This window comes from Peromyscus eremicus, chromosome 3, assembly GCF_949786415.1.
Source record: "Peromyscus eremicus chromosome 3, PerEre_H2_v1, whole genome shotgun sequence".
Taxonomy (NCBI): domain Eukaryota; kingdom Metazoa; phylum Chordata; class Mammalia; order Rodentia; family Cricetidae; genus Peromyscus; species Peromyscus eremicus.
In genome coordinates this window covers 31,306,769-31,326,116 of record NC_081418.1, presented here as the reverse complement: position 1 = coordinate 31,326,116, position 19,348 = coordinate 31,306,769, and the positions used below count along the sequence as shown (strand labels likewise).

The 19,348-nt window shown below is 36.2% G+C and overlaps 1 protein-coding gene across 1 annotated transcript; it reads right to left on the bottom strand.

The window, feature by feature from the left end:
* Positions 1-7,019: 7,019 nt before the first annotated feature.
* Positions 7,020-19,051, bottom strand: Ankrd7 (ankyrin repeat domain 7). Its single transcript, XM_059257418.1, has 6 exons — positions 18,605-19,051; positions 14,130-14,244; positions 13,800-13,973; positions 11,667-11,773; positions 10,995-11,132; positions 7,020-7,210 (listed from the first exon to the last, which is right to left on the bottom strand). Exons 1-6 carry the CDS (start codon positions 18,844-18,846, stop codon positions 7,150-7,152), a joined length of 837 nt encoding a protein of 278 aa, XP_059113401.1. The 5' UTR covers positions 18,847-19,051; the 3' UTR covers positions 7,020-7,149.
* Between the last annotated feature and the right edge of the window lie 297 nt (positions 19,052-19,348).

The window sequence follows — 19,348 nt, the reverse complement described above, 5'->3', positions numbered from 1 at the left end:
CCCTCCATTACCCCCCTCAGCCCCAATTTGCTCATGTGAATCTCATCTATATCTCCTTCGCTGGTCTACCTATGTGACCTTCTTAGGGTCCTCCTTGTTAGCTAGCTTCTCTGCAGGTGTGGGTTGTAGTCTGCTTATCCTTTGCTTTATATCTAGTGTCCACGTATGAGTGAGTACACACCATGTTTGTCCTTCTGAGTCTGGGTTACCTCACTCAGGATGGTATTTTCTAGGTCCATCCATTTGCCTGCAAATTTTTTGATATCATTGTTTTTTACTGCTGTGAAGTACTCCATTGTGTATATGTACCACATTTTCTTTATCCATTCTTCAGTAGAGGGGAATCTAGGTTGTTTCCAGGTTCTGGCTATTATGAATAATGCTGCTATGAACATAGTTGAGCATGTGTCCTTGTGGTAAGATTGAGCATTCCTTGGATATATGCCCAAGAGTAGTATGGCTGGGTCTTAAGGTAGATTGATATATTTTTTTTTTGAGAAAAAATTATTTGAGAAACTGTCATACTGATTTCCAACATGCTATACAAGTTTGCACTCGCACCAACAGTGGAGGAGTATTCCCCTTGCTCCACATTCTCTCCAACATAAGCTGTCTTCAGTGTTTTTGATCTTAGCCATTCTGACAGGTGGGAGAAGGTATCTCAGAGTCGTTTTGATTTGCTTTTCCCTAATGTCTAAGGATGTTGAGCATTTCCTTAAATGTCTTTTGGCCATTTGAGATTCTTCTGTTGATAATTCTCTGCTTAGCTCTGTAGCCCATTTTTTAATTGTATTGATCAGTATTTCCATATCTAGTTTTTTGAATTCTTTATATATTTTGGATATCATCCCTCTGTCAGATATGGGGCTGGTGAAGATCTTTTCCCATTCTGTAGGCTGTCATTGTGTCTTAATGACCATGTCCTTTGCTCTACAAAAGCTTCTCTGTTTCAGGAGGTCCCATTTATTAATTGTTGCTCTCAGTGTCTGTGCTGCTGGTGTTACATTTAGGAAGTGGTCTCCTGTGTCAGTGCATTCAAGAGTATTTCCTACTTTCTATTTGTCAAGTTCAGTATAACTGGATTTATGTTGAGGTCTTTGATCCACTTGGACTTGAGTTTTGTGCATGGCGACAGATATGGATCTATTTGTAATCTTCCACATGTTGACATCCAGTTATGCCAGCACCATTTGTTGAAGATGTTTTCTTTTTTCCATGGTATAGTTTTGGCTTCTTTGACAATAATCAGGTGTTCATGGGTGTGTGAATTAATGTCAGGGTCTTCAATTTGATGCCATTGGTCTACATGATGGTTTTTATGCTAGTACCAAGCTGGTTTTGTTATAGTAGAGCTTGATGTCAGGGATGGTGATGCCTCCAGAGGTTGCTTTATTATACAGGATTCTTTTAGCTATCCTGGGTTTTTTGTTTTTCCATATGAAGTTAAGTGTTGTTTTTTCCAAGTCTGTGAAGAATTGTGTTGGGATTTTGATGAGGATTGCATTGAATCTGTAGATTGCTTTTGGTGAGATTGCAATTTTTACTATGTTAATCCTACCTATCCATGAGCTTGGGAGATCTTTCCATTTTCTGACATCTTCAATTTCTTTCTTCAGAGACTTAAAGTTCTTATCATACAGGTCTTTCACTTGCTTAGTTAGAGTTACCCCAAGGTATTTTATATCATTTATGGCTATTGTAAAGCCATATTGTATCTCTGATTTCCTTCTCAGCCTGTTTGTCAATTGTATATAGGAAAATTTGTCATAATTTTTTTTGATGTATTCTTGGATTCAGTTTGCCAGTATTTTATTCAGTATTTTTGCATCAATGTTCATGAGTGAGATTGGTCTGTAATTCTCTTTCTTTGTTGCATCTTTGTTTGGTTTGGGTATCAGAGTAACTATAGCCTCATAAAAAGAGTTTGACAATGTTCCTTCTGTTTCTACTGTGTGAAACAATGTGAAGAGTATTGGTATATACTCTTCTTTGAAAATCTGTTAGAATTCTGAGCTGAAACCATCTGGTCCTAGGCTTTTTTTTTTTTGGTTGAGAGACTTTTAATAACTGACTGTTTCTATTTCCTTGGGGGTTATTGCTCTATTTAAATAGTTTATCTGGTCTTGATTTAACTTTGGTATGTGGGACCTATCCAGAAACTTGTCCATTTCTTTCAGATTTTCCAATTTTGTGGAATACAAGATTTTGAAGTATGACCTGATGAGTCTCTGGATTTCCTCATTGTCTATTGTTATGTCTTCTTTTTCATTTCTGATTTTGTTAATTTGGATGCTCTCTCTCTCTCTGCCTTTTGGTTAATTTTGCCTTTTGGTTAATTTAGATAAGGGCTTGTCTATCTTGTTGATTTTCTCAAAGAACCAACTCTTTGTTTCATTGATTCTTTGTAGTGTTCTCTTTGTTTCTGTTTTATTGATTTCAGCGCTCAATTAGATTATTTCCTGGCATCTATTTCTGCTGGGTGAGTTTGCTTCTTTTTGTTCTAGAGCTTTCAGGTGTGTTGTTAAGTTGCTAGTATGAGATTTCTCCATCTTTTTTTTTTTTTTTTTTTTTTTTTTTTTGGTTTTTCGAGACAGGGTTTCTCTGTGTAGCTTTGCGCCTTTCCTGGAACTCACTTGGTAGCCCAGGCTGGCCTCGAACTCACAGAGATCCGCCTGGCTCTGCCTCCCGAGTGCTGGGATTAAAGGCGTGCACCACCACCGCCCGGCTCTCCATCTTCTTTATGTGGGCATTTAGTGCTATGAATTTTCCTCTTAGCACTGCTTTCACAGTGTCCCATAAGTTTGGGTATGTTGTACATTTGTTTACATTGAATTCTAGGAAATCCTTAATTTCTTCTTTATTTCTTCCTTGACCCATTGGTGATTCAGTTCATTATTCAGCATGTGATCGATTTTAGAGAAGGCTCCATGGGGTGCTGAGAAGAAGGTATATTCTTTTCTGTTAGGGTGGAATATTCTGTAGATATCTATTAATACCATTTGAGTCATAATGAATGTTAGTTCTGTTATTTATCTGTTAAGTTTCTGTCTGGCAGACTGGTCCATTGGTGAGAGTGGGGTGTTGAAGTCTCCCACTACTAATGTATGGGATTTGATGTTTGATTTAAGCTTTAGTAATGTTTCTTTTACAAATGTGGATGCCCTTGTTTGGGGGCATAAATGTTTAGAATTGAGACTTCATCTTGATGAATTTTTGCTGTGATAATTATGTAATGTCTTTCCCAATCTCTTTCAAATGATTTAGTTTGAAGTTTATTTTATTAGATATTAGTAATGCTACACCAACTCACTTCTTAAGTCCATTTTATTGGAAAGTCTTTTCTCAGCCTTTTACTCTGAGGTAGTGTCTGTCTTTGAAGTTGAGGTGTGTTTCTTGTATGCAGTAGAAGGATGGATCTTGTTTTTATATTCATACTGTGAGCCTGTGTCTTTTTATAGACCATTGATATTAATGGATATTAATGACCAGTGATTGTTAATTCCTGTTATTTTTTGGTGGTAGTATTGTGTGTTTCCCTTCTTTGGTATTTGTTGGTGTGGGATTATCTATTGCCTGTGTTTTCATTGGTGTATCTAATTTTCTTCAATTGGATTTCTCCTTCTAGTGCTTTCTGTAGGGCTGAATTTGTGGATAGGTATTTTTTAAATCTAGTTTCATCATGGAATATTTTGTTTACTCTATCGAGATTAAGAGTTTTGCTGGGTATAATAGTCTGTGTTGACATCCACAGTCTCTTAGTGTCTACATAACATCTGTCCAGGACCTTCTGGCTTTTAGAGTCTCCACTGAGAAGTCAAGTGTTTCTTATGGGTCTGCCTTTATATGTTACTTGGCCTTTTTCCTTTGTAGCTCTTATTTTTTTCTTTATTCTGTATATTTAGTGGTTTGATTATTATGTGGAAAGGGAACTTTTTTTTATTCAGTCTATTTGGTATTATGTAAGCTTCTTGTATCTTTATAGGAATTTCCTTCTTTAGGTTGGGAAAGTTTTCTTCTATGATTATTTTGAATATATTTTCTGTGCCTTTGAGTTGGTATTCTTCTCCTTCTTCTATCCCCATTATTCTTAGGTTTGGTCTTTTCATGGTGTTCCAAATTTCCTGGACATTTTATGTTATGACTTTGTAGACTTTAGTGTTTTCTTTGACTGGTGAATCTATTTCCTCTATTTTATCTTCAACACCAGAGAGTGTCTCTTCCACCTTTTGCATTCTGTTGGTTATGCGTGCATCTATAGTTCCTCTCATGAGAGAGATATGTAATTCATGGGTATACAAAAATTTTTGAGGGATCAGACTGGCTAACTTCAAATGCAAAAGTTTATCTACAGTTCTTGACTTACTAGTTCAGAATCCTTGAGCAAGTCATTCAATTGTGCTAAACCTCACTGTATCCATGAGGATACAGACCATGTCTATCTCAATAAGACTGTCTGAAGGTCACTTGAGCATGATGCGCAAAGTGCTTGGAACAGTGCCTGCTATATTTCAGTTGTCATTTTATATTTAGCCAACTGAAGACCTCCTACATGCCAGGCAATCCAACAGCACATTGCAAATAAACGATTCAAGTGATCAGAGTATCCATTCCACACAACAGAGAGAAGAATGGAAGGCTAATGCATTTAACTGACAAGAAGGCAGAACAGCCACAGAGGTCCTATCTGGAGTGAGGAAGCTGTCCCTAGAACCACAGCCCTGTGACACTTTATAAGGGGAGTTTCCCAGGGAGTAGTTCTGAAGCCAGAACATTCTAACTGTACTCACAGTACAAGTCACAAGCACTGTGGAAACTCTGTGATATGCTGCTTTAAAAAAAAAAAGATACGAAAGTATGCTTTCTTTAAGGAAAAAGGGGGCTAATCAAAATTTTATAAATATCTGTTCAGAGAGTGATACCATAGGTAATGTCTTTTACTTCTCTGTAATATCCATGATTTGTGAATATAACCATAATATATCTAAAGTATCAAGAAGGTTTTATCAACAAAAGTAACTATAAATATCATATTTGGTTATAGACATTAGATATAAAATTTGCAGCTAAAGTGCTAAGACTTTTATTTTAAACATCCTAGCATGTAATTAACACAGCTTGCTCTTCCAACCATGCCATTTTATGTGATTACAGATTTCTCTCTGCCTAAGTCCTGAAGACAAGCTTCAAATACCTTCAGCCCATAATATTCATCTTTTTATATGTCCACATGTCCTCCAAGGTGAAAAACACTTCTTCATTTAAGAAACTTTTCTTCATATAAGTTGTTTCTGGGAATGCTATGATAATGCACTTGACTGAGCTTTTAAAATGGACTGCTCTAAGTTAAGGGAGTAGCAGGGCCTTCACAGAAATTAAGGTATATAAAGGAAACAAATTAAATTTAAATTGATATCAGTATGTCCAAACATATTCTTTAAGTTTAGTTCTTAAACTCTGCCTTAGCTATAATATAATTATAATCTAACATTGACATAAACACTATGAAAACTCTGTGATGTGCTGATATTAAAAAGAAAAATGAAAAATTACATTTTCTTTGAGGAAAATGGGGGTAATCAAAATTTTACAAATTATCTATTCAGAGACTGAGATCATAAGTAATGTTTTCTTTTTTACTTTTCTTTATGATATCCATGATTATGAACATAACTGCAATAAATCTGAAATAAAGGTAAAATAAAGTCAGTTTAAGAAGGTAAGTTGGCCTAAGAGATGGCTCAGTGGATAAGAGCACTTACTTCCAGACCTGAGGACCTGAGTTTGGTCCGTATAGACGAGAGTGACTGACTCCCAATGAGATATTCTCTGGCCTTCACCTGTGCCTGTACAAGGACACACGAGTATTTGGACACATGCACATTCGGTGCACACACAAACACGCACACACACAACTAAATTTTTTAAAATATTTAAGTTCTTGGTTTTGAATTTGACAGAATGACAATATTTATGCTTGCCACCCTCTTGAGTGTCTATGGAGCTGACACCTGTTCAAGGAAGTGTGGCATGTACTTGTCAGACTCCATAAGCACCTTTATTGTCGTGTCTCCCAACATGACACTCGGCTTCACTGTTGGCCCAGAAACAGTGGAGCGACTTGGCATGGACTGAACTCACTCCCACATGCTGGGGAAGGAGTGAGCCCTGCCTCCTTTCAGTTGTTTCCTCGGGCTGCTGTGTCCCAGCAATCAAAGCAGAGCACTACAGTCACCCGTTCCTACCATGATTCCACTGTGCACATTGGTTTTCTGTTTTCTATGCTGTGGATGAAGGCGAGGCACAAAAACATGGTGACTGCTGAAGACAGAGGATAACTCCAGGACTTACTCTTTCATCCAAATAATAAGTCTAAATACACACACACACACACACACACACAATGTTTCAGTGAAGGTTCTACCACTCCCACAACTTAGAGCAGCACATTTTGAAAGTTCAGCCAAATGAATTATCATGGCATTCTCAGAAACTACTTATATGAAGAAAAGTTAATAATCAACTATTTTTCATCTTGGAGGACATGAGGAAATTTCAAAAGACAAACGTATAGCATGGCCAATCAGGTGAATAAGTGTTAGGCTTATATTCAGGACTCAGACTGAGAGAAATCTTTAAGATATGTGTGTGTGTGTGTGTGTGTGTGTGTGTGTGTGTGTGTGTGTGTGTGTGTAATTTATGGCTTAAATATTTATATGTACTTTTGAAAAGGAATACCAAAATCATTTCTTACATCCAGGTAAATTCAGATCATCAATGTTCCTTAACCTTTAATTTTATGTCCTGATTTTATCACATTAATTGCCAAGGATATTTATCCAAAGTACCTTTCTACTACTAAGTTTAACATTTTGCAGTACTTTACATCTACTAAAATCTCTGTATAAATGCAAAAATTTTACTTCTTATATTAATTCAAGTGACCATAGAAAAGTTTTCAATCATTCAACACATCCTTTCTAGTTTTTAGTACACATAGTGTCAGGAAACTTTAATCAAGAAAGTCTTCAAAACGATTTTTTATTTCAAAACTGAGGAAAACTTTTATTCCATAGTTAATTATTACACTGAAAAGAAAACGCTGTTTCCTTTCTTGAAAGCAAATATAAAGTAACAAGAAAAACTGCTTAGTCAGTCAGCTGTTGACTTGGTTTTCTTCTTGTTTCCATTTTTGGCAATTATCTGATGATACCTACCCATAAAAAGAATACACATAAATTTCAAAATTCATAAAAAATTCAATTCATATTATCAAATTCAACCCTTCCCCAGCATTTCTCCCCTTCGGTTTCTCTCTCAAGTCACCTCTGACAACAGGCACATTTCATTTCATGTGGTCTCACTCTCTGCCACCCCCATCACAAATACGATTTTTAGAAGTGACCCATAAAGTAGAAATAAAAAGATGGCTGTGAATCATTGTTGGTGTGTTCATTGGATAGGACTGCCATAACAAAGCACTAGCCACGCAGCTTAAACAGGAGATTTGGTTTGGTTTGGTTTTCCGCCATTGTAGGCTAGAATGTCAAGATTAAAGTTTTGGTTCCTACTGAAGGCCGAGAGAGGATCTGTCCTCTGCCTTCCCTTGCCTTGTGGGTGCCTGTCCTCTTGCTGAGTCTCCACATCAGTTGTCCCTCTGTGTAACACCTTCCTTTGTTTCTCTCCTCCTGTGTTAGTCTCATTTTTGTCTAAAGACATCAAATTGGATTAGGGTCAGTTTCTACTGGCTTTGTTTCACCATAATTACCTTTTAAAGACCCTATCTCCAAATATTTATACATTCATAAAAGGAAAAAGTGGGATTAAAGCTTTAATATATGACTTTGAAGAAAACAAAATCCAGCTCATAGCCCTTAGATTTAACAGAAAATTTATGAAGTGAAGACACTAGTCAGGGACTCAACTAAATCAATACTTTCATCATGCCTGAAAGGAACCTATTCTAATCATTCACTAGTAAGCCTATGTTTCCAACATTTCAGTGACTTGAGATGAGTTAAAGTTAACTGTAAAATGAAGAGCTAAATACTATTCCATCGTTTGAGACAGTTCCACTCTTGTTTTGTTTTGTTTGGGGTTTTGTGTTGCTTGCCAATGTTCCCCAGATCCAACCCAGCACCTTGCAAGGCAAACTACCACTGAGCTATAGCTCCAGTTCCAGTTTCACTTATTGTTTCAAAAAAGTAATGTCTCTGTTTCCACTTTTACTATGTCATAGAACCAGAGAGTGATGAAACACAGTATCTACCTGTTAAAGTATACTGAACAGACAACATCTACTCAAGCAATAAAAATCACAATAAGTCTTTAATCCTAGCACTTGGGAGGCAGAGGCAAGAGAATCTCAGTGAGTTTGAGGCCCAGCCTGGTCTACAAAGTGAGTTCCAGGACTGCCAGGACAGTTACACAGAGAAATCCTGTCTCCAAAAACACCCCCCCCCAAAAAAAACACAATAAAAAATGATCTTTATTATGTATAATTGAATTTGATTGACAAGTATTTGATTGAGAAGTTTTACATCCGTATTCATCAGGGAGGCTGGCCTACAATGGTTTGTTTGGTTGGTTGGTTTTTGTTGGTTGGTTTGTTTGTTTGTATGTTTGAGACAGGGTCTCACCATGTAATCTTGTCTGACCCAGAACTCACTATGTGACCAGGCTAGCCTCAAACTCATAGAGATCGCCTCCCAAGGCATGACCCACCACACCATGCCTGGCCTGTAGAGTTTTCATCTGTTGTATTCTTGTCTGGTTTAGGTATAGTGTAGTATTGGTTTTGTAAATGGAATCTGCCAGGATTCCTTCCCTTTCTGATGTATGGGATAATTTGAGAAGCATTAGTGTTAATGCTTCTTTACAATAAGTCTAGTCGAACTGGGCTGCAGATTCATCTGGGCTTAGGATTTTGTAGAAGGGAAACTTTATTATCATTGAATGTTATTGATACGCTTAGGTTGTTTATAGTTTTTCGGTTTAAGTTTAGTAGGTCATATGTTTTCAGAAGTGTTTTCATTTCTTCTATATTTTTCAATTCATAAAATGCAAAATTTCTAAATATGCCTTAATAATCCACTGAATTCCACTGGTAGCTTATAATCGCTCCCTCTCTATCTCTAAATTTATTAATGTGGATCCTCTCTAGCTCATTTTTTTGTCTTGTTTATCTAAGAACTTGTCAATCTTCTTTATTCTTTCAATCATCTTTATGTTTCTTTAATTTTTATATTGATTTTTGTTTCCATTACATTAATTTCTGCCCTGGTCTTTATTATTTCTTTATACATGATGAAATTTACTTCATTATAGAGTGATTATGTCATCTGCTAGGAAATGGGTGTGATTGAAGATCATTATATTAAAATAAATCAATCCAAAAAGATAAATAATGTGTATTTTCATTCACCTGTGGGTTCAAGAATTTTTTATTGATACATAAAATGGTGTGTGTGTGTGTGTGTGTGTGTATGTGTGTGTGTGTCTGTGTGTGTCTGTGTGTGTCTGTGTGCTTGTGTATGTGTGTATGTATGAGAATGGAAGAGAAGCAGGAGTCAGGAGAGAGAGAACTAAAGGGAGGGAATAGTAAGGGGGTAAATTTGGTCAATGTATATGATATACATGATGGAAGTGGCTATATGAAACTCAATACTATATAAATTCAATATGTGCCAATAAATACTCAAAACAAAATAAACATTAAGCAGACAAGGTATCAATTGTTTATGCCCTAAATCACAAAAAATCAATGAGACGTTTTGAAATTCTTTTAATTAAAATAAAAAATGAACGTCTGATTGTTCTCCACAGTCATTCAAAAAAATGTTGCTAAACTATAAATAAAGGGTTGGGTAGGTAGCTCAATCATTAAAGTGCTGGTCTTAGAAGCACAAGGACCTGAGTTCAATCCCTAGTATCTACGTAAGAAGGGAGCATGGTGAGCTGCTGGGAGACAGAAATGATTGGACCCTGTGGCCTCCTTGGCCAGCCAGTCTAGCCTAATGTTTAACATCAGACCCTGTGTGAAGAAGGTAGACACCATTCCTAAGAAAGGTGCCCAAAGTTTGCTTCTGGCCTCCTCACATGCACACACACACACACACACACACACACACACACACACACACACACACAATAAGCTAGGTGAAAAAAGACAGCACAAACCTACAGCTTAGCACTGAAGAGGATGTGCAAAGGGAATCAGAAACCCAAAGGCAGTAGTGACTACACAGAGAGTTCAAGATCAGCCTGAGCTACATAGAGAGACTAACAGAAAGACACAGAGAGAAGATAAAGAGGGAAAGAGGGAGAGAAGAAGAAGAAAGAATATAGAAAAATGAGAGGAGAGGGAGGGAAAGGAGAGCTCAAGAAGAGGGAGAAAAAACATGGATAATTTAAAATTTTCTCTAAAGTAAATTATGTTCAAATAGCGTGTCTTAGTTATAACTAACAAAGTATTTCATTTCATTCGCTATAAATTAAATCTCAATGTATTATATCATATTTCCTCGTTGACTATTAGTGATTAGAACGCATGTTTACACCTGGGAATCTTTTGTCTCGAAAGTGTAATGAGAATATACTTCAGAATTCTGAGACATCAGACTGAAGTTGCGTAGTACAGTGGTAATGATAAATATTCATAACATACATTCTTTACATTATTAAAGATAAGCATAACGAAGGGAAATCAGTACATTCATCATATGTTCTTCAGCTGTACTAATTAAATATTTCATTAACGGTTAACAGAAATCCTCTCCTGGCCCATTTCACACTCCCATGCCACTGTCACTCATCCAACACATAAATCTTGCATTGATTCTATAAGTGGAGGAAATGAAGGCTCTCTGGGGATATAATTCCAGGGTTTATACATGATTTCCCCTTTTTATTAGCCTATAAAAGCTGTGCTTGGGGGGCTCAGTCTGTGTACCTCAAGATCCTATTTCAGTTATTAAAAGACATAAAGTAGCACTTACATAGTAAAGCCATTAAAAGAAGCATATTCCTCTGCTGTAAATCCATAAATATCTCTGCAGGATAAGTTCGTATCTTGTTGAAGAAGAAGTTTTACGGAATTCGTTGGTTCAACAGTAAGAGCAATCATAATGGCTGTTCTGGAGCAAGACATGCACAAATTTAGTCTTCTCGACTTACCATTCAAACCTAAGTCCTCTATTCTTAGGGCGTCAAGAAGAGAATGGGAAATGTTGGGTTGATCTGCTCAAAATTGCACAGTATTCACAGATCACAGGAAGGCACCCAAACACTGTCACCAGGAAGCTCTAATACATTGACTTTTCAATCTCTGCCTCCTGGAAGCCTCCTGTTTTCAAGATGTCTCAAAATTCCACAAGAGGGATTATTGGACATCCTAGGTCCCCCTTCCAGTTAACTACAGCATCAGTTCCTGTGTAAGATTCCAAAGTTACTATGTACGACTAAAAACTTAAAGCTACCTATATAATTAAGCAGTTCAATTTTATACATTGAAAAAAAGAATATTTGAGAAGTATAGGTAATTTGCTCCAAATCATACCATACAAATAAAATATCACACAAAGATATACTAATAAATATGTGTATTTACATGGTCTTATTAAGCAATTGCAATTATATGGCATCTTATATAGCTTTACTTATACTTATACCTGTGGTTGTTATCTGATGCATTAACATCTGCTCCTTTCTTCACAAGAAATTTTACCATATTTACATTTTTTTCAGCAACGGCAAGTAAAAGTGGAGTGTAGCCATCCTGTAAAAATTATTTCAAAATAATTACTTGAGCAATGTTTACTTTGGTGCCTTTTAGGTTTAAGTACAATTTTTTAAGTATGCTCTTAAGAAACTCCTGAATATATACTCTAATTTTTGAAGTATTTTAATATCTAACAAAAATCTGACTTTGAATTAGTGATGGGCTGCTACATTTTTAAAAGTCAAGTTGTATTCTAGGATTAATTCAAATCATAGGTATAAAATGATCAAGTCATGAGTACCTATCATTTAATGTAAGTTTTGTATACCATTAGCTCAAATGTACATACAATTATGTATAATTGTATTTCTAAAGTTTTATTTGATAACTTTCAAGACTATCATATACACAAAATATCAGCAAAATGAAGTGACAAGATATTTCATAAAAAATATTTTTTGGTTATTTTTTCAACTTCAAAAGGAGAATTAGGCTACTTTTAGTATAATAACCAACCTAATTCAGCTCTATTACTGAGTAATAAAATCATTATAAGATGAGGTTTATTATTTTATATTAATACTAATTTGTGAAAAATTCAAACATTCATATCTGATACTGTAACACAAATCTAAAAAAGACTTATTAATAAAAAAACCCAGAGCCAGATATTGTGGTGAAAACTGAAAGATCAGAGAAGTAGACAAGCCACAGCCAACCTCACCTCGCCAAATCCTCAGCCAATCCTGTTTCCTCAGCTGAAAGCCTCTGAGTTCTTACCCTTGAGGTTCTCAGTTGAACTGCTTAAAACACCTCTAGTTCCTGGTCCTCACGCCTTATATACCTTTCTGCTTCCTGCCATCACTTCCTGGGATTAAAGGTATGTGTCCTTCCCAAGCAAAGACATGAGATCTCAAGTGTTGGAATTAAAGATGTGTGCGACCACACCTGGCTCTGTTCCCAGTGTGGCCTTGAACTCACAGAGATCCAGACAGATCTCTGCCTCTCAAGTGATAGGATTAAAGGCATGTGTGCCACCACTGTCTGTCCTGTATGTCTAATCTAGTGTCTGGCTCTATCCTCTGATCCCCAGGTAAGTTTTATTTGTTAGAGCATAAATAAAATATCACCACATGATGTGGCCATTTCAGGAATTATCACTGATGGATATGTTTCTCTTCATGTCAGGATAAAGGTCACAGTGAAATGCAAAAACTTAAAAGAAAAATGTTATCAGTTTAATAACCTATTCATCTCTCAATTCAATTTGATAAATACATTCTCTATATTAAAATACAAATGTTACATGAAGTATCTGAAATGAATACCCTGTTCAGTAGCTCTCTTTTTTTTAATGAAAACCATGCAGCCTTTTTTATTAGAATTTGTAACAGACCTACTAGCATTATTGCTCGAATTATCACTACCACTGTCATATGACCCATAATTGAAGTACAAGAATAAATGTATGTCTCAGAGGATCACAGATGGCAATGCAGCGATTGAAAGCCATTGCCAATAGATTACCAGACTCCATGCACTGCAAGGTATGCATGGAGAATAGCTGGGCTAGGCAGGCGTCAAAGGCAATGGAATAAGCCCCAAACCAAAAGATGGCCAACATTTTGGGAGCAATTGCTGCACAGTCTCCTATGTCTGTAGCTGCCTGCCAGCACAGCCAGGAAGATGTACATGGGCTGGTGCAAGCTATGCTCAGCTGGGATGATGATCAATAAAATGATATTTCCCAAAAGAGCCACTAGACACATTGCAAAGAATGGAAATCCAATCCAAAACTGCACATGCTCTGGTCTAGGAATTCCAATCAAAATTACAGTTTTAGGGTTCAGATACATGTCATTGTGCTTCACTAAGCTCAGCATTCTGTCTTCTCACCACTGACCATGATAACTGAAACTTCTGCTTTCAGAAGCTTGAGGCAGTAACTCAGACCTGCTGTGGAAGGCTGGAGCTCTGTTTTCTTGGGTGGTTGAGGACCAAAGTGTTCCTTCTTCCCAATTTACATTCATCCTTTGGGATAGCTCTGAGGCATGAATATGTATTTTTTTTAATAGAAACTTACCTTATTTTTAGCTTCAAGATTGGCTTTGTATTCAAGCAATTCATTGGCTAGTGAGATATTTTGACCACAAACAGCATAATGGAGGGCAGTATTACTATTAAAATCCATCAGATTTGGGTCTGCACCATGCTGTAGAAGAACCATAGCACAATTCTCCTGTTGACACTGTACTGCCTATCAATGGAACAACAATGAATGAGTGCCCAATTTCCTATTTCAGATATATAAACTCATGTTACAATTTAAAGCATGAAAACCAATAAAATTTAACTAGCATAAGTACTCAAACACACTCCACAAAAAAAAAAAAGATAAAAAAATGGAACACACCTTGATCAATGGGGTTTTGTTTTCGTTATCCTGGACATTAATTTTGCATTGATTCTCAATTAAGAGATACACAATATCTATATATCCATTAGCACAGGCCAAATGCAAAGGTGTCCTATATTGATACAATAAAACATGAAGTTAGAAATACATCCCAATTAGTTATAATACTCATCAATAAGCAAGATTAAATATTAAGATATTTGTTTTATGTGTTTTTTTACATTTAATGAAAATTTATGCTAATTATAATTGATTTTGATGAATTTAAAAGGCTAAGCAAATGTTTTGAGAATCAAATACCACTTTAAGGAAAATTTGGCTCTATTAAATTCAAAGTTTTTTCTCAATTTATTTTCAGAAGAAATGATAAAATGAGATAACACTAACACAATTCAGATTGCTCTCCAAAACCTAAGAAACATCCATAAATAACAGAAATGCCAATGTCAAAGGCATCTCCCCATGTTGTGTGTGTTTCTCTGCCCATCCAGTAGAACTGATACTTCCATCTAAAAACAAACATATGATTAAGAACCTAAGGACTCACTACATTGTACATTTTACATTATTAGATTAATTTTTACTTCTTGAAGATCTACAGGTTCATGAATTATAACACAATACTAATTAGCTCCATTTACATTTTGTACTCGTTTTGGGCTTTGGTGTAGACTATCCTTTAATGAACTTCTATGGTAGTACAGTGATATCACTATTTCTTTGTTTTACATAATTTTAGAATATTCCATATGCTGATAACCCATATTCCAAACAGGGGATCTCAGATGTCATGCCCCTGTTTCATATCTACCTTAACAAACAAGTATTAACCTACAGGAGCAGGAAAAGAAATTACCCTCAAAGGAAGGCTTGAAAACAGAATAACATTCAAAAGAGATAAACTAATAAAAACTCTTACATGATGATGTAATTTACCACCTATGGGAGTAAATTTTAAAAAGTAAAAACAGTTTTGAACAATCTGATGATTCCAGTTTAGATTAGTTAATGACATTACAAAAGGAACAATAATAATGTAACTACAATTCAAAGTCAGAACTCTAATCAATTACACTATACAGATGAAGACAGACAGCAATCAGGAAAAGGAGTGTCAGTTTAGACAGTAGAATGGATATTTTATGTAAATAGAGGCTTTTCTCTGATCAGCCCTGTCTCGCAGCTGCTTGTAAATAATTACCCAGAGGCTTGATATTAATTATAAATCATTTGGCCTATTGCTCAAGTTTATTACTAACTAGCTCTTACCACTTAAATTAACCCATTTCTATTCATCTATATTTTGCCATGTGTCTGTGGTGTTACTGGTCTGCTGGCATCTTGCTCCTTTGGCGGCTAGATGGCATCTGTCCTGACTCAGCCTTTCTTCTCCCTTTATCTCTGCTTGGATTTCCCACCTGGCTCTTATCCTGCCTTGCCATAGGCCAAAGCAGCTTTATTAATTAACCAGTGGGAGCAACACATATTCACAGTGTATAGCAAGATATCCCCCATCATTCCCCTTTCCTGTCTAATCAAGAAAGAACATTTTAACTTTAGCATAGTAAGATTACATATAACAAAACAGTTATCAAGCAAGAATTATAGTTATAATATTTAATCTATTTCTATTTGGCAAAATTAAAGAAAATACTCTAACATCTATCCTATCTTTGTGAATCTAAAATTTCATAAATAATTTATCTTTTATCATAATTAAGAAAAACGATAATTATAACTATCTAATCTTCAATTCTATCGAAGTCCTCAGAAGAATATAAATTATCTGAGTAAACAAGAAGTGTATTGTAAGCAACTTCCAAATTTCTAGAAATGACAGATACATCTGGCTACCCAGATAGTCACCCAAAGTTCCTCTGTAACTTTGGGGCATCTGTCTTCAGCCTATAGGCCTAGAGTATCTGGCATACTTTTTCATGAAGCAAGAAATTTGAAGGACTGTTCTGCCTGGTATTGGCAAAGTTCATCAGTTGCTTTCCTCCTCTGTGTCCTGTAGAATGTCTGGCAAACTCTTCTATGAAACAGGAACCCTGAAGGACCAACCCATCTTATTTTGGCAAAGTTCAGCATTAATTTTCCCACGGGTCCAGTTCATACAGCATAAAGTCAAGCACTCAAGGCAAAAGCAGTTTCTTGCCCAAGTGGCTAACCTTGCCACAATGAAAGCAAACTCCTTTGGAGTTTCTTTGATGCCCATCATCTCTGAAGTAAATCGTGCTGCCAGGAGCAGATGAGTCTCATTGTCATGAAAACCTTGGGTTAACAAAACATTTTAAATGCCATATTCTATAGGTTTTTGAAGTATTTGAAGACCATCTATCTAAAATATATCTCTGTATCATCCTGAAAGCTCATCTAACATATCTACAAATTTGATCATCATAAATGACCACTAACCTATGTTTCTTGACTATCCTATATAGTTTATAATAATAGCTTTCTAAAACTAGAATTTTACCTTATATTTTTAAATGAGCTATATAAACACAATACCTTAAACAAGAGTAAAAATATACATACAGTACAACAAAATTGACTTTAAATTTGTATCAATAAACTAAAATTCATAACAATGTAAAATATTTTGAGATTAAGTTGTTTGGATTAAAGTAGATTCAATAATATACTCTTTTTCATTATAATAATCTACCCTTTTCCATCATTTCTATATCATTTTTGCTTGTTTGTTTGAGACAGGGTTTCTCTGTATAACAGCCCAGGATGTCCTGGAACTTGCTTTGTAGAGCCAGATGGCCTTGAAACTCACAGAGATTCTCCTGCCTCTGCCTCTTTAGTTCTAGGATTAAAGATGTGAACCACCACACCCAGCTTTAGATCATAAAATGGAACCAGATCATTTGTAATGAACTTTGTGTTTGGTGGGAGGAAGAATAGAGAATAATAGGGGAGAATGTAATAAAAAAAAATCTGTGTGTAAATAGATATCAATAGACATTGGCAAATAGTGAAAAAAATCAGCTAGAAACGATTATTAAATACATTAAGTAAAAGTGAAAATAAGTTTTAAAGAAAAAATCCTAAATAAAATCTGAATGAATGGGACAGATACTTTGCAATCATAGAAAGCAATACTTTGAGAGATAAAAATTTAAACATTATAATCTAGTTAAAATAATCCCACAAACTACTTTTTTTATTCCCTCCTCATGAAGCAAACTTGTAGTGATTACTGATTTAGTTCCTTAACAATTCTGATATATTGCCAACTTCCTAGTAAAAATTTATAATTTAGCTCAAAATGAACCTTTTTAAATAAAAAAAATTTATCTAACCTTCAAGTCAAACACAGAGAGCTAAACACTTTTAATCCTGTCTTTGATAACTCCTTGAAGAAACATATATACACATGCATGGGCATATATGTGTGTGTGTATTTATACACATCTATATATACACGTGTAAAATTTTAATAACTTAGTGCCAAGGAACTTTTGAGGTTTCTGTTCAAGCATTAGATTTATCACTGCCTACAAAACCAAACTGTTGTTTTTTGTTATTGTTGTTGTTTTAATTACAGACAAATACATGGACCCATGAGGGGCATTTCCCATTGAAACAACCCAGGGCTACTAAGTACTTTCTGAGTTTTGTTCAGAAGTATTGAATGTGCTTAATGGATAGTTTAGCAAAGTTATTTACTTTATCACAGATTCCATACACTGCCTGATTTACATAGTTATTAGGCATATATTTGTTGAAGAAATCAATTCAAAGCTACGCAAATGAGTGGTAGAGAAAGGTAGCAAACTGGAGCTGGAGAGATGACTCAGCCATTAAGATCACTTCCTGCTCTTACAGAGGACCTGAGTTCAGTTCCCAGCACCTACATCAGGCAGCTCACAACCGTATGTAACTCCAGGTCCTGCAGATCCAGTGCTCTCTTCTGCCCTCAGCAAGGATATGATGCACATAAACTCAAACAGGCAGACACACAAATAATAAATAATTTTTTAAAAGATGAATGTGTAACACAGAAGAAGGAAAACATTCATTGTCTAGTCAAGAAGTTTGTCATCAGGTTTCTTTGAACAGAAACTATTTTGTTTATCTTGGTATTCCCAGGTTTAAAATCTTAGTAGTTTCATTCTTGGTGATTGCCCCTCTTCTTGTTTTGTTTTCTCATCAGTAAAATCTAAGTGTTAGGTTGTTAGACACAGAGCATACCAACAAGCAAAACAGCAAAAGGAAGAGAGAAAATAGTGTACAGTGGAGATTAAAAGGAAAGGAAAAGGATCCAACGCCCAGGTAAACATTCACAAGTAAGTTAAATAAGAAGCCAAAAGCTCAAGTATGGCCCTATGCAAAAGACAGTGCCTCCGCTCAGGAAAACCCAGAATGACATCCAATTTTAAGCAGCCCTGATATGCTTCTTTATGGTTGGAACAGCCAGCCTCCCCAGCCCTTCCTCCCCAATCCTGGCCTCTGGTCACCTGCTTTTTTTGTCCCGCCCATTCACATCATGCTTCTTGCGTTCAAGGTATTTCTTGAACTTTTGCACATTGCCAACTGAAGCAGCTTTGTGAAGTTTCTTTAAGGGCTTATCTTGAAGGTGATGTCCCCCACTCGTGGACAGGCTGGGGTCAGTACTGGCCATGCTCATGGACAGTTCTGAGGAGCGGCTGTGGGAATCGTCGGTCTTCCCCTTTCCCCAGAAGCTGAAGAGTTTCTTCATGGTGACAAGGTCTTTAATTCTATCTGAGGTGTTCCTGGGACTCCTAACCAACAACCCTGGTCCTCTGTCCTAACCACTTCATTCACAACTGCCTCTCAACCTGACCAACCCTGGAGTTGTGTGAAGACAGGAATCTTCGCCTGGCTACATCCGGGGACCAAGGCAGATCTCGGTTACCTAGAAACTGCTCAGGTCTTCCACTGCGCAACCGCAGTCTTGACTGTGATCCAGTTCGGCTAGCCAACCCAGATTTTCACATATAACTGCCTTTGGCTTTGCCAATAGACCCCGAGCCTTGGAGAGAAACTTAGTAACTTACAAATAGTCCATTTTCCTTCAAGGATAGATTTAATAGTCTGTATTCTAACCAAGTGAGATTAGGACAGAGGGGATGGATCTCTGCCAGCGATGTTGTTGCCACTTGCATGGTAATGCTTGTCTTAAACAATAACTACCATCCCTGGATGATCTCAATATTAAACATGCTTTGTGAATACGCCTC

Bases quoted from the DNA above. Each gene is read 5' to 3' on its own strand.
- Ankrd7 (XM_059257418.1), bottom strand. From the start codon at position 18,846: ATGAAGAAACTCTTCAGCTTCTGGGGAAAGGGGAAGACCGACGATTCC. The intron at 11,774-13,799 runs GTAAGTTTCTAT...TAATTTTTACAG, and splicing joins ATCTTGAAGCTAAAAATAAG to GATGGCTACACTCCACTTTT. The intron at 7,211-10,994 runs GTAAGTGCTACT...TTTTATGGGTAG, and splicing joins TCTTTTAATGGCTTTACTAT to GTATCATCAGATAATTGCCA.